The sequence below is a fragment of the Dasypus novemcinctus genome, chromosome 3 (assembly GCF_030445035.2).
Source record: "Dasypus novemcinctus isolate mDasNov1 chromosome 3, mDasNov1.1.hap2, whole genome shotgun sequence".
NCBI classification, from domain to species: Eukaryota; Metazoa; Chordata; class Mammalia; order Cingulata; family Dasypodidae; genus Dasypus; species Dasypus novemcinctus.
In genome coordinates, this window is record NC_080675.1 from 62,417,798 (window position 1) to 62,432,692 (window position 14,895).

The 14,895-nt window shown below is 37.1% G+C and overlaps 1 protein-coding gene and 1 non-coding gene across 6 annotated transcripts in view; both read right to left on the reverse strand.

Moving 5' to 3' along the window:
* Positions 1-14,895, reverse strand: part of KLHDC1 (kelch domain containing 1) — a 90,437-nt gene that overhangs the window by 21,141 nt on the left and 54,401 nt on the right. For 4 of the 5 annotated variants that reach the window (XM_058293455.2, XM_058293454.2, XM_058293456.2 and 1 more), the window contains 2 exons: positions 11,751-11,835; positions 8,489-8,541 (listed from right to left, as the gene is read on the reverse strand). In XM_058293455.2, the coding sequence (XP_058149438.1) occupies positions 8,489-8,541; positions 11,751-11,835 (138 nt within the window). The remainder of the gene's footprint in view (positions 1-8,488; positions 8,542-11,750; positions 11,836-14,895) is intronic. The other variant, XM_058293457.2, reaches the window with a different exon arrangement.
* LOC111759042 (small nucleolar RNA U13) lies at positions 8,883-8,983 on the reverse strand. The gene has a single exon (XR_002793139.1). It is a non-coding gene; the product is annotated as a small nucleolar RNA U13 (small nucleolar RNA).

The window sequence follows — 14,895 nt, forward strand, 5'->3', positions numbered from 1 at the left end:
CAATTCTATTATGCTGATCAATGTATCTATCTTTATGTCAGTGCCATTCTGTTATGACCACTGTAGCTTTGTTACATGTTTCAAGGTCAGGCAGTGAATGTCCTCCCACATTGCTCTTCTTTATTAGAATGCTTTTGGCTATTCGGGGCACTTTCCCTTCTAAATGAATTTGGTAATTGTTTTTTCTATTTCTGTAAAATAGGCTGTTGGAATTTTAATTGGTAGTACATTGAATCTATACATCAGTTTGGGAGTAGGATTGACATCTTCACAATATTTAGTCTTCCAATCCATGAACACTGAATGTCTTTCCATTTGTTTAGGTTTCTTTTGATTTTTCCAGCATTGTTTTGTGGTTTTCAAAATATAGGTCCTGTACTTGGTTGGTTAAACTTATTCCTAGGTATTTGAACCTTTTGTTGCTATTGTAAATGGAATTTCCCCCTGACTTCATCCTCAGATTGTTCAATACTAGTGTAGTGTACAGAGGCATTACTGATTTTTGCATGTTGCTCTTATATCCTGTCACTTTGTTGAACTTGTTTTTTTAGCTCAAGTAGTTTTATCATAGATATTTCAGAATTTTCTAAATATAGTATTATGTCATCCATGAATAGTGAGAATTTTATTTTTTCTTTTCCCATTTGGATGCCTTTTATTTTTTATTTTCTTGCCTAAATGCTCTAGCTAGAACTTCTAGCACAATGTTGAATAACAATGGTGACAGTGGGCATCCTTGTCTTGTTCCTGATCTTAGAGGGAAAGCTTTCAACCATTCCCCATTGAAAACAATGTTGGCTGTGGGTTTTTCATATAATACTCTTTATCATATTGAGGAATTTTCACCTCAAAGGACTTCATCAAAAGGGTGAAAAGGTAGCCGACTCAATGGGAGAAACTATTTGGAAATCACATATCTAATAAGGGTTTAATATTCATGATCTATAAAGAGATGCTATAACTCAACGACAAAAAGACAAATGACCCAATTTAAAAATGGGCAAAAGACTTGAATAGACATTTGTCCAAAGAAGAAATACAAATGCTAAAAGAACACATGAAAAAATGTTCAACATCACTAGCAATTAGGGAAATGCAAATCAAAGCTACAATGAGATATCATTTCATACTTATTAGAATGGCCACTACTAAAAGACAGAAGACTACAAGTGTTGGAGAGAATGTTATTCTCTTATTCATGATTGGTGGCAATGTAGACTGGTACAGCTACTGTGGAGGACTGTTTGGCACACTGTTTGGTAAATACCACTACTGGGTATTTACCCAGAAGATCTGAGAGCAGTGACACAAACAGACATCTTCACACCGATGTTCACAGCAGCATTATTCACAATTGCCAAAAGACTGAAACAGCCCAAGTGTCCATTAACCAAGGAATGGATAAACAAACTGTGGTATATACACATGATGGAATATTTTGTAGCTATAAGAAGAAATGAAGTTGTAAAGCATATAACAACATGGAAGAACCTGGAGGCCTTTATGTTGAGTGAAGCAAGCCAGGCACAAAAGAACAAATATTGTACGACTGTGCCATTATGAACTAAATATATTGTATAATCGCACAGAGTTAATGATTAGAATATGGATCACCAGAAAATAGAATGAGGCTAAAGAATGGAAAGCTGAGGGTTAATATGTGCAGAACTGGTAAAAAGAGTGTGTGTTAACCTTTGGAAATGAATAGAAAAGGTGAAAGCACAATATAATGTTTGTAACTAGCAGTGCTATTATATGTGTATGACAGTGATTAAATGAGAAATGCTAAGGTCATGTATATTACTAAAAGGAAAACTAAAAAATGTTAACATGGGACTGTATAGCATAGTAAAACCTCATGTGAAATATGAATATGGGTAATACCGGATAAATAAGATTTTTTCTTCGAAACTGAACAAATGTTATGTATTTTAATGTTACAAGATGTATCAGGCAAAAAAAAACCCCACATTATGCTAAGTGAAAGAAAGCAGACACAAAGTACTACATATTGTATGATTCCATGTATATAAAAAGTAAATATGAATCAATTTTTAAAAGACGGAATTAGATTAGTGGTTATGTAGGGTGGGGAAAGGATAAAGGTATTGAGAAGTGACTGCTAATAGATGTGGAGTGTTTTGTTGGGAAGTAATATAATTGTAAAATTTTTGGTGTTATGAATGTTAAGTTACAGTACAATCCTTTAAATACTGCTTTCCATACCTACTCCCCCAACTTGTCTTCACCAGTATTATTCCCACTGTGTGAAATACTCACACTTGTTCACTGGGCAACTTTTACTTGGTTCAAGTCATTCTTCCAACTATCATAAGCAGAAATAGGGGCATTTTCCGCATCCTTCCATTACGTTTTGCATATATTTCTTTTAGAGCAAGAGTATTTGAGCTTAGACACACTACTAATTTTTTAAAGTAAATTTTATTTCAATTTTGAAAAATAAAATAACAGACAAAAAGCAGCTTAACAAATTACGGAAGCATTACTCTAAAAAATTCTGTCCAAATACATTTATCTCATTTAATTCTAAAAACAAACTCGGTGTGACCCCGTGTAGGGGAGCCCCAGCGCGAAACTAAGTGCAGCCTGCCTAAGAATGGCTCCACCCACACGGAGAGCTGACACAACAAGATGACGCAACAGAAAGAGACACAGATTCCTGTGCCGCTGACAACAGAAGCAGACAAAGAAACAAGACACAGCAAAATAGACACAGAGAACAGACAACTGGGGTGGGGAGGGGAGGGAAGAGAAATAAATAAATCTTTTAAAAAAATAAAACATAAAAAAATAAAAAAATAAAAACAAACTCAATTGTTTCTCCAATGTTCAGAAAGATAAATAAATGAGTACAAAGTCTCCTTGTTAAGGATGAAAATGAAAGAAAGTACTTAATTATATCATATCTTGTGAAACTAAACCCCATATTATTTTTTTACCTTTAGCATTGATAAAGCACCTTTTTTGCCTTTGTTACATAAATATTACAATATTAATGTTAACTATAGTCTGTAAGTTACATTTGTTGTACTTTTCCCATTTATCACTGAATTCTTAATACCTCGGAGTAGAAGAATATACTTATATTTATATTATTAATCACAATCCTCATCTACCACCAAAATCACTGTTATATAGTCCCTAGATTATCCTCTTGCTGTCTTTCAATTAACATTAACCTTCCTAGACTACTTCTTTCAGCCATAATCACATTTATAAATGAGCAATTTGTTATACTCATTATAATATACTACCATCAACTCCATCCATTGCCCCATATTTACATAATTGACCTTTTTAAGCATTCTACATACATTCAGCATCAGCACCCCTTCTCAACCCACATTGTTTCCTACTAACCTATACTTTATAGTTCAACTCCATAAGTTTACTCATTGCATTCAGTTCATATCAGTAAGACCATAAAATATCCATCCTTTTGTGTCTGGCTTATTTCACTCAACAGAATGTTTTCAAGGTTCATCCCTGTTGCCACGTGCTTCCCCAGTTAATTTCTTCTTTCAGCTGAACAGCATTCTATCATATGTACATACCACATTTTTTTTATCCAGTCATCGGTTGATGGGCACTTAGGCTGCTTCCACATTTTAGCAATTGTTAACAATGCTGCTATGAAAATAAGTATGCAAATATCTGTTTGCATACTTGCTGTAGCAGTTTGAGATAGTTTATGAATTCCAAAAATAGATGGATTATGTTTGTGAACTGGTCTGTCCATTTGGGCATATTAGATTGGACTGGATTCAGAGGTTTCACTTTTACTTCATTAAATAATGATTAAAGCTCTGATTGGGCCACGTCAGCAGTAGAAAATAACATGGCAGAAGACAAAGAGTTTTGACCCTGGAACCTGGGAAATAAACACATAGAGAAGCAGATAAGTGAGGAAGGAAAGAAGCCTCCATTAAACACATGCAGAGGACTCAGGGAGAAACAAGTCGTTTATCTGATAGTCTACAGCTGGCCTTGTGGAGGAAAAGAGCAGCTAACCTGGGAAAGAAACGAGCCCCAGGAAGAAATGAACCCAGGAAGCTGAACCCTTGCAGACGTAGGCAGCCATCTGTCTCCAACACATGGCAATAGACTTTGGTGAGGGAAGTAACTTATGCTTTATGGCCTGGTAACTGTGGGCTTCTTCCCCAAATAAATACCCTTTATAAAAACCAACTGGGGAAATGGATGTGGCTCAACCAATTGGGCTCCTGTCTACCATACAGGAGGTCCCCGGTCTGATGCCCAGGGCCTCCTGGTGAGGGCAAGCTGGCCCTCGTGGCGAGCCAGCCCACACAGGAATGCCACCCTGCAGAGGAGTGCTGCCTTGCGTGGGAATGTGGCCAAGCACGGGAAAGCCATCCCGCGTAGGAGTGCTGGCTGAAGTGGAGAGCTGGTGCAGCAAGATGATGCAACAAGAGACAGAGGAGAGAAAATAAGAAGATGTAGCAGAACAGGCAGTTGAGGTGGTACAAGAGAGTAATTGCCTCTCTCCCACTCTGGAAGGTCCAAGAATCGGTTCCTGGAGCTGCCAAATGAGAATACAAGCAGACATAGAGAGAGCAGACAATGGGGGGATGGGGGGAAGAAATAAATAAAATAAAAATAAATCTTTAACAACAACAAAAAACAAAACCAGGGACGCGGACTTGGCCCAGTAGTTAGGGTGTCCGTCTACCACATAGGAGGTCCACGCTTCAAACCCTGGGCCTCCTTGACCCGTGTGCAGCTGGCCCATGTGCAGTGCTGATGCGTGCAAGGAGTGCCCTGCCATGCAGGGGTGTCCCCGTGTAGGGGAGCCCCACGTGCAAGGAGTGTGCCCCGTAAGGAGAGCCGCCCAGCGTGAAAGAAGTGCAGCCTGCCTAAGAATGGTGCCGCACACATGGAGAGCTGACACAACAAGATGATGCAACAAAAAGAAACACAGATCCCCGTGCTGCTGACAACAGAAGCAGACAAAGAAAAAAACATGCAGCAATAGACAGAGAACTGACAACTGGGGTGGGAGAGGGAAAGGGGAGAGAAATAAATAAAATAAATAAATCTTTATAAAAAAACACCTGATTTCTGGTGTTTTGCATCAGCACCCCTTTGGCTGACTAATACACTTGCTTTCAGTTCTTCTGAATATATTCCTTGTAGTGGGATTGCCAAATCATATGGCAGTTCTGTATTTAGCTTCCTGAGGAGCCATCAAATTGTCTTGCATGGAGGCTGCACATTTTATACTCTCGCCAACAGTGAAGGAGTGTTTCTATTTCTACAAATCTTCAATACTTTATTTCTGCTTTTTAAATAATGGCCATTTCATACAGCATAAAATGATATCTCACTGTAATGATCTGCATTTCCCTATAACTAGTGATGCCTCTTTTCATGTGCTTTTTGGCCATTTGCATTTCTCTTTGGAAAAATGCTTTTTTAAATCTTTTGCCCATTTTTTAATTGGGTTGCCTGTCTTTTTGTCATTGACTTGTGTGATCTCTTTTTATACCATGGAAATCAAATTCTTGTTGGATATGTGTTTCCAAAGATTTTCTCCCATTGAGTAGGCTGTGTTTTTACCTTCTTAACAAAACAGTTTGAGATGCAAATGTGTCTGGTTTTGAGGAAGTCCCATTTATCTATTTTTTTCTTCCATTGCTTGTGTTTTGGCTGAAAGGTTCAAGAAACCACCACCCACCACAAGCTCTTGAAAATGTTTCCCCATGGTTTCTTCTAGGAGTTTTATGGTTGTCGCTTTTTATATTTAGGTCCTTGATCCATTTTGAGTTAATGTTTGTATAAGGTGTGAGATAGGGGTCCTCTTTCTTTTAGATATGGATATCCAATTTCCCAGCGCCATTTGTTGAATAGTCTGTTCTGGCCCAGCTGGGGAGGTCTGACAGCCTTGTCAAAAATTGAAGGTCTATGTCTGAGTTCTCAATTCAGTTCCATTGATAAATCTGTCTGTCTGTATGCCAGTACCATGCTGTTTTTTACCACTATAGCTAAGTAATAAGCTTTAAAGCCAGGAAGTGAGAGTCCTCCAACTTTGTTCTTCTTTTTAAAGACATTTTTGGTTATTTGGGCCCCTTACCCTTTCAAATAAATTTGATAACTGGCGTTTTAATTTCTGCAAAAAGGATGTTGGGATTTTTATTGGGATTGCATTGAATTTGTAAATCACTTTGGATAAAACTGACATCTTAACCCTATTTGGTCTTCGAGTCCATGAGCATGGAATGTCCTTCTATTTAAGTCTTCCTCAGTTTCTTTTAGCAATGCTTTGTAGTTTTCTGAATATAAATCCCTCATGTTCTTAGTTAAGTTTATTCCTAAATATTTTATTCTTTTAGTTGCTATAAATATATATTATATGGAATTTTTTCCTGATCTTCTCCTCAGAATGCTCATCAGTAATGCATAGAAATGCTATCGATATTTGCATATTAATCTTGTATCCTGCTACTTTGCTGAACTCGTCTTTTTGATCTAGTAGTTTTACTGTGGATTTTTTAGGATTTTCTAGATAGAGGATCACATCATTAGTGAATAATTAAAGTTTTCTTTCTTCTTTTCCTATCTGGGTATCTTTTATTGCTTTATCTAGCCTACTTGCTCCAGCTAGAACTTCTAGCACAATATTGAATAACATTCATGACAGTGAATGTCTTGTTCCTGATCTCAGCAGGAAAGCCTTCAGTCTTTCTCCTTTGAGTACAATGCTAGCTGTAGGTTTTTCATATATGCACTTTACCATATTGAGAAAGCTTCCTTCTATTCCTATCTTTAGGAGTGTTTTTTATCAAGAAAGGATGCTGTGTTTTGTCAAATGCCTTTTCTCCATCAACTGAGAGGATCATGTGATTTCTCTTCAATTTATTAATGTGGTGTATTACACTGAATGATTTTCTTGTGTTGAACCACCCTTGCATACCTGGGATAAAACCCACTTGATTGTAGTGTACAGTTCTTTTGGATTTGGTTTTCAAGTATTTTGCTGAGAATTTTTGCATATGTATTCATTAGAGAAACTGGTCAGCAATTTTTTCATAGTATTTTTATTTGGCTTTGGTATTAGGGTGATGTTGGCTTCATAAAATGAGCCTGGTAGTGTTCCTTCCTGTTCAGTTTTTTGGAAGAGTTTGAGCAAGACTGGTATTAGATCTTCTTTAAATAATTGATGAATTCACCTTTGAAGTCATTTGGTCCTGGACTTTTCATTTTGGGGAGGTTTTCCATGACTTTCAATTTTTTACTTGTGATTGGTTTCTTGAGGTCATCTACCTTCTTCTAGGGTCAGTGTGGGTTGTTCATGTGTCCCTAGGAATTTTACCATTTCATCAGTGTTGTCTAATTTGTTGGCATACAGTTGTTCATAATATCTTTTTTTTTTTTTTAAAGATTTATTTTTATTTTTATTTTATTTAATTCCCCTCCTCTCCCCTCCTCTGGTTGTCTGTTTTCTGTGTCTTTTTGCTGCGTCTTGTTTCTTTGTCTGCTTCTGTTGTCGTCAGGGAAGTGTGGGCGGCGCCATTCCTGGGCAGGCTGCTCCCTCCTTCGCGCGCAGCTCTCCTTACGGGGTGCACTCCTTGCGTGTGGGGTTCCCCTACGCGGGACACCCGTGTGGCACGGCACAGCACTCCTTGCGCGCATTAGCACTGCGCATGGGCCAGCTCCACACGGGTCAAGGAGGCCCGGGGCTTGAACCACGGACCTCCCATGTGGACGCCCTAACCACTGGGCCAAAGTCCGTTTCCCCATAATATCTTCTTATGATCCCTTTTATTTCTGCTGGGTCGGTGGTAATGTCCTCTTTTTAACTTATTTTATTTGCATCTTCTCTCTTTTTTCTTTGTTAGTCTAGCTAAGCATCTGTTTTGTTTTGTTTTTTTTAAAGAAAACACTTTTAGTTATGCTGATTCTATTATTTTTTTATTCTCCATTTATTTCTGCTCTAATCTTTATTATTTCTAGCCCTCAATGCTTACATTAAAAAAGAGGGAGGAGCTAAAATCAAAGGCCTAATTACACACCTGGAGAAACTAGAAAAAGAACACCAGATTAACTCCAAAGCAAGCATATCACCAATTTAATAATGGCTTTGGGGATATAATAAAGAAATTCTACCATATTAGATGCGTATGTATGTGTGTCTATTAGATACATTCTGATTTCAGAAAAGTTAAACTGTGGAAAGGTAATGCTTAGATCAAGGAAATACAGTATGTTTAGCATTAAACAAACTAAACGCAATTTTACAAATAAAAATGTGACTATTTTTTAATTTTTAAAAATCATATTGGTTTATGGTTATCATTATGAATGTTATTATATTCTTAGGAAGATGTGAACATTTTTTGGAATTCAAGTCATAAACTACCTGAAAACTATTATAATTCTTCCCAAAAGAAGAAAGCAATCATTACACATTAATTGCACAGATTTAAGTAAAAATACTGAATTTGCTTACCTGAGTAGTGAATAAGGCTGTATTTGAAAGATCAACAAATCATTACAGTGACCCTAATCAACATAAAAATAGAATATTAAAAACTTCATCACTATTTCTGTAAAATAACAATGCATTAATAATCGAATGTTTTTCATTTTGTGAATTTAAAGGAAATTATGTAAAACAGCAAATTCATCTCTCTCTAGCTATTCACATGCACATACATATGTACACACCAATAAACACACACATAATACACATACCTGCTTTGGGTAAACTTTGGGTACCTAGTAACAAAATTTTTACCTAACTGTAGTTTATATAACTGCAGATTTAAAAATCAGACATGTTTTCTTCTTACAACAATGATTTCAAAATGATAAGAGTACTGATTGTCAAACTTTTTTTTTCACGTCAGACGGGTAATGTGCCAATGTAACAAGGTTGAAGGGAGGCACATCTCACAGAAGCACATGAACACCCATTAATCATGCTTATGAACCACAAAAGGATCACTTTTTTGTTTTTTAAGCAGAATTTTTTCCCATATAACTCTAATTCTTCCCCCCTTTTGGGTTTTTTTTTTTTTTTGCTTGCTGTCTACTCTCTCTGTCCATTTGCTGTGTGTTCTTCTGTGTCTGTCTGTATTTATTTATTTATTTACTACCCCCCTTATGGCTTGCTTGTGTCTGCTCTCTGTGTCCATTCACTGCACGCTCTTCTGTTTTTTTTTTTTTTTTTTTGCTTTGTCTCCCTTTTTCTGTTGCATCACCTTGCTGAGTGGGCTCTCCGTGGCACTTACAGGCTGGGTGGTACTCCGTGGCACCGCAGGCAAGCCTGCCTTTATAAAGAGGCCCCGGGACGCAAACCCAGGGCCTCCCATATGGTAGACAGGAGCCCAACTGATTGAGCCACAGCCGCTTCCCTATAACTCTAATTTTTAAATTTCTGCTTTATCCTGCCTTCCTTTACTTGGTGATCCCAGGATTTCCTGGGAATTTTTTATTTGAAAATCATAGGCTTGAAAGATTTTTTTGAAATCTCCTTTGCTTGGCAGTTGGTAAGTCTCTTCAAAAAATAATTATACACACTCTGATTTCAGAAAAATATAAATTTTTAAAATATGCATCTTAGAGGAAATGCAGTCTATAATGTAATACTCCTCATAAGTCTCCCCAATATCTGCTCTGAATGATTTTTTGAATAATGATTCTGTTATCTAAAAGTTAATGTGGTCAAAAAGTCAGCAGAGGGAAACGGACTTGGCCCAGTGGTTAGGGCGTCCGTCTACCACATGGGAGGTCCGCGGTTCAAACCCCGGGCCTCCTTGACCCGTGTGGGGCTGGCCCATCCTCAGTGCTGATGCGCGCAGGGAGTGCCGTGCCACGCACGGGTGTCCCCCACATAGGGAAGCCCCACGCGCAAGGAGTGCGCCTGTAAAGAGAGCGGCCCAGCGCTAAAGAAAGTGCAGCCTGCCCAGGAATGGCGCCGCCCACACTTCCCGTGCTGCTACAGAAGCGGACAAAGAAACAAGACGCAGCAAATAGACACAGAGAACAGACAACTGGGGGGGGAGGAGGGGGAATTAAATAAATAAATCTTTAAAAAAAAAAAAGTCAGCAGAAAATATCCTAAATCATTTCATATAGGTCTTCAGAATTTCATAATTATCATGATTTTAATTAGTATTCCTTCTTTATTAATAAATTTTGTATCCTAAAGATTTGAAGTGCCAAGAAAGAGAAGAAAAACTACAAAATTTACTTTTAATTCACTCCAGACTTGTGGTTTTAAGGTTTTCTTGAAGCACTGAATATACAACCAAGGACAGTTCTAACACTTTTGATATACCTAACTAATAACATTTCTACTGGAGGTCCCAAAAGTACAAAATAGATCAAATTTCTTAGTGAAAAGCCATCTTATTTCAGGGCTTGCCACTGGGTAGGAGTTACTCTGGAGATAAATGTGCCTAAAGAGAGGAATGGGAGATGATGCCTCTTTGTCAGACAATAGTTCATTGTCTCCCAGCCCTCCCATCTCAGAGTCTCTCCTGTTTTTCCCAAATGTCTTATGCAAATCAGAGCAACCAAACCTGAACACTGTCCCCTTTGTATACAGAGTATGAGTGTGGTCACCCAGCTCTGAATTTCCCAAGTTGCTAGGAGTAAAAGAACAGTACTTTCCAAATGCTACTCATTTATTCCTTTGATCTTATTTTTATTGGATTTTAAAGTTAGAATGCTTTAAAGTCAAATGTAAAATATCTAGACGAAACAGTGACAATAGAGGTTTAAAAAGAAAATACACTTTAAAAATTTCAATAAAATGGTTTCCTTTGAGGGGAGGTGCTAGCAGGTGAGATTCAGAAGGAATACACAGATAGCTTCAATAGTATTAAGAACTAGTGGGGAAGCGGACTTGGCCCAGTGGTTAGGGCATCCGTGTACCACATGGGAGGTCCGTGGTTCAAACCCTGGGCCTCCTTGACCTGTATGGAGTTGGCCCATACGCAAGGAGTGCCGATGCGATGTGCACAAGGAGTGCCCTGCCACACAGGGGTGTCCCCCATGTAGGGGAGCCCCATGCGCAAGGAGTGCGCCCAATAAGGAGAGCCGCCCAGCGCGAAAGAAAGTGCAGCCTGCCCAGGAATGGCACTGCCCACATGGAGAGCTGACACAACAAGGTGACGCAACAAAAAGAAATACAGATTCCCATGCTGCTGACAACAATAGAAGCGGACAAAGAAGAACATGCAGCAAATAGACACAGAGAACAGACAATCGGGGCGGGGGGGGGGGGGGAGAGAGAGATATAAATAAATAAATCTTAAAAAAAAAAAAGAACTAGTGTTCTAGTTCTTAAGCTAGGCAGCAAGTTTCATGGGTATCTGTTTAGTGGTCTACAAATATATTAGATATTTATGTATCAAATATTGTGTATAAATATTTTATTTCAATAAAATTATAAATAGCTATACTATAGTGAGGCTCAAAAAGAGAGAAGAGAAGAGAAGAGAAGAGAAGCGGAAGTGCCATTCTTTAAAAGTGCTTCTTAATAATTTGGCTAATGGAAGTAATATACCTCTTTTGATTTGTAAATCCAAAATACGCTGAAAAGTTTCATAAAAGCCACACATTCTGAACATTAATCCTAACAGAGTGACATTTCCTGTTCTTCCATACTTTGCAATGCCAGAATCTCAACATTCTTGTTGAATAATGTTAGTTTAAATAATACAATTACTCAAATATAATATTTAGGTATAAAATATTCTTACTGTATCCAAGGAAAGTAAGTCATCTTTGCTCCCACCAAATACCATTATTTCATTTTCTTTTCCCAAGCAGGCTGTGTGCCATAACCTATGATTGAAAATTATAAACAGTGAAATACTATCAAGTAAAAAACTGTATATTACATTTAAATAAATTCTAAATTGTACACTCTAAAATTTAATCTATTTCAAAGAGGCATCATTCAACTTGAATCTCTGGTATATCCTCAAAGGGTTAGATTTTAAAGATTCCTCTAGGGCTCATGAATTATAAGCCATGCTTCAATTAAGATGATTCCCCAGAGCTCTTTTTATTATAATCCCACTCAACCTTTTTCTAATTTCTTTATCTCATAGATATTACTGAAATATTCCTATTTATAAAGGAATTGATCAGCCTACTCCTGAAAAAGATCCTTTTCCAATTTTCTACTTAACATCTATGATTGTACAGTTCTCACAATTTTTTATTTTATTTTTTCCTGGTTACCTGACAAATCCAATTTGACACTCCCTTTTCATTCCCATGATTACACTACTCATCACCATGGGTCAAAATACCATCATAAATTCCTAGTTTTTCTGTCTCTAATCTTTCCAGCTACTTACAGCTTATAAATATTTTTCAAATATTGTTTTGACCATAGAAATTTTCTGATCAGGAAGGATCTGTGTTGCAAAGAACCACTTTTCTTAGCCTAATATCATAATCAACGGTTGTTTTTTCCCCACAAATCTTAATTTTTGCTTCTTCACAAATGAACCCTCTACTTAAGTCAAGTTCATTTATTTGCTTCACTTAAGAGGAAAGTTTAGGGAGTGCATGTGGCTCAAGCAGTTGAGTGACTGCTTCCCACATGGGAGGTCCGGGTTCAATTCCTAGTGCCTCCTAAAATAAAAAAAAAATTTAAAAAAACAAGCAAAAAAAAAAAACAATCAACTCAGGGGAATGTATGTGGCTCAATGGTTGAGCACCAGCTTCCCAAATAACGTGGTTCTGGGTTCAATCCCTGGCCCGGTACCTTAAAAAAATTTTTTTTTTTAAAAGAGGAAAGCTTATAATTATCTCTAGATTTCTGCTTAGAATGATAATTCATTTTCTCTAGTCCCTAAAAAGGCTCTTTTTAGGGACTGGAAAAAAATGTTCAGGAATTGTTCCAAATACCCACTCAAATACTCTTCAAGCATCTCTGTTTAGCTCCCCTTTACCACTTATGTATTCCTTTTATATTCTCCTAATTTACATTTGAAAGTAAACTGCTCTGTATAGTACTTTAATTGTCTGATATTTATGTCTTCTAGCTCCCATGAGGTCCAAAATTGCTACAGTGGTATGCTAGAATCAGCTTACTGGCTAACTGAAGCTGACAGTTTTAGCTCTTAAGTCTATGTTCAGTGGTATCACATTGATAGTTCGAAATTGGGGATGGTAAGAGAATTAACACCTTGAAAATCAGCAAACACTAAAAATTACGACTTTTTTTTAATAGAGTGGGTTATTAACTGTTTACCAGCAGACCACTGGAGCCACTGGAACCACTGGAACTTGAGTAATATCATTTTATACTTCCCCTTAAAAATGCCTAATATGGTATTTTGCACCCAATAGACACCTCAAGAGTTTTGACTAACAAAAGCAAACATAACATACCAACATAATTTATTCAGTGATTAAATACAAAATTCTATCATAAGAGTAGAGCATCTTATGTTCTTTTGGAAATGGTCTCATAGCTCATATCCATCTTCGATTTCACATTTACCAAGAATAGTTTTATAGTTTTATAAAGTTCAATATTTTAGGAGGCTCTTACTTAAAAAAAACAACAACAAAAAAACAGGTAAAATTTCTCAATTTTAGAAGATAAATTAAGAGTTTTACAAAGTCATTGCTTTGACTCGTAGTACTTTATTTTCTTTATAGACCAAATTGCATAAGTGACAGATGTCCAAAACAATTACACATATTTATTACCACATGGCCTTTTTTAGTACATTAATCCCTTTTATTTAAGTTTCATAAGTGCAAACAATGGGATTATGTACAATTTGTTTAACCAAATATTTTCCTCAAACAATCATGTACACATTCAAAGGTAAATACACTTGGGACCCAGGATAGAACTGAGTCATTAGAGATTTTGTTTGGGAAATACTCTGCCCAATTCTCCAACTCATGAGTTAGAAATAAATTGATATAAATCTTCAGCAAGGGGAGCAGACGTAGCTCAGGGTTAAGTGCCTGCCTCCCACATACAAGGTCCCAGGTTTAATCCTGGGTACCTCCTAAAAAAAAACAGAACAAAAACTTCAGTAAGAACCCAGATTATCTTGTGAGGCTGGGGATCGGGAATTGGAAGAGGGATTGGGAAAAAGAGATAGAAAGAAGCACCCTTATATATGGGAAAGATTAGCTCAACTTCTGGAAAGAAGGCTATGTGTAACCTTGGCAATACTCAGAGAATTCAACAGTATCTATGGCTCTATACACTAAAGTATTATATACTTTATAAGAAATTTTTTACAGACACAAAAAAGGGTTCTTGCTGACAGCCATCTACACTGTCAGATATGGCTATAGATGGCTTTTCAACCAGTCATAAATTTTATCTAAGCTGAGACTTACAGAAGAAGAATGGTTTTTAACCAGAAGCAATTTTGCCCCCAAGGGGACATATGGATAATATCTGGAGCCATGTTTAGTTGTTATTGGCATCTAATGGGTAAAGGGATGCTGTTAAACATTCTACAATGTACAGGATATCCCTAACAATAAAAAATTATTTGATTCAAAATGTCAATACTGCTGAAGTTGAGAAACTGCTATAGAGTTATGAGGAGAACTGGGCAGCTTACATTTCAAATTATTACCTGGAAAAGTTTACACAAAATACATTCAGATGTTAACTAAATTCTCACTTTAATTTTAAAAATTAATATTTATATATATTACACATGTTCTCCTTACACTAAACTGTATCCCACCTGTTCTCCTCCTCACCTCATACCTGAAGATAGATCTGTCTCTGTCTTATCTGCCTTAGGGAAACTCTTGCCTGGACTTCATCATCGAAGAACACTGGAAAGCCTTTCCTGCCTTGATTTTGTTGACATCTAGCTTGCAACCTGATGTTTTTTCTACAGACTG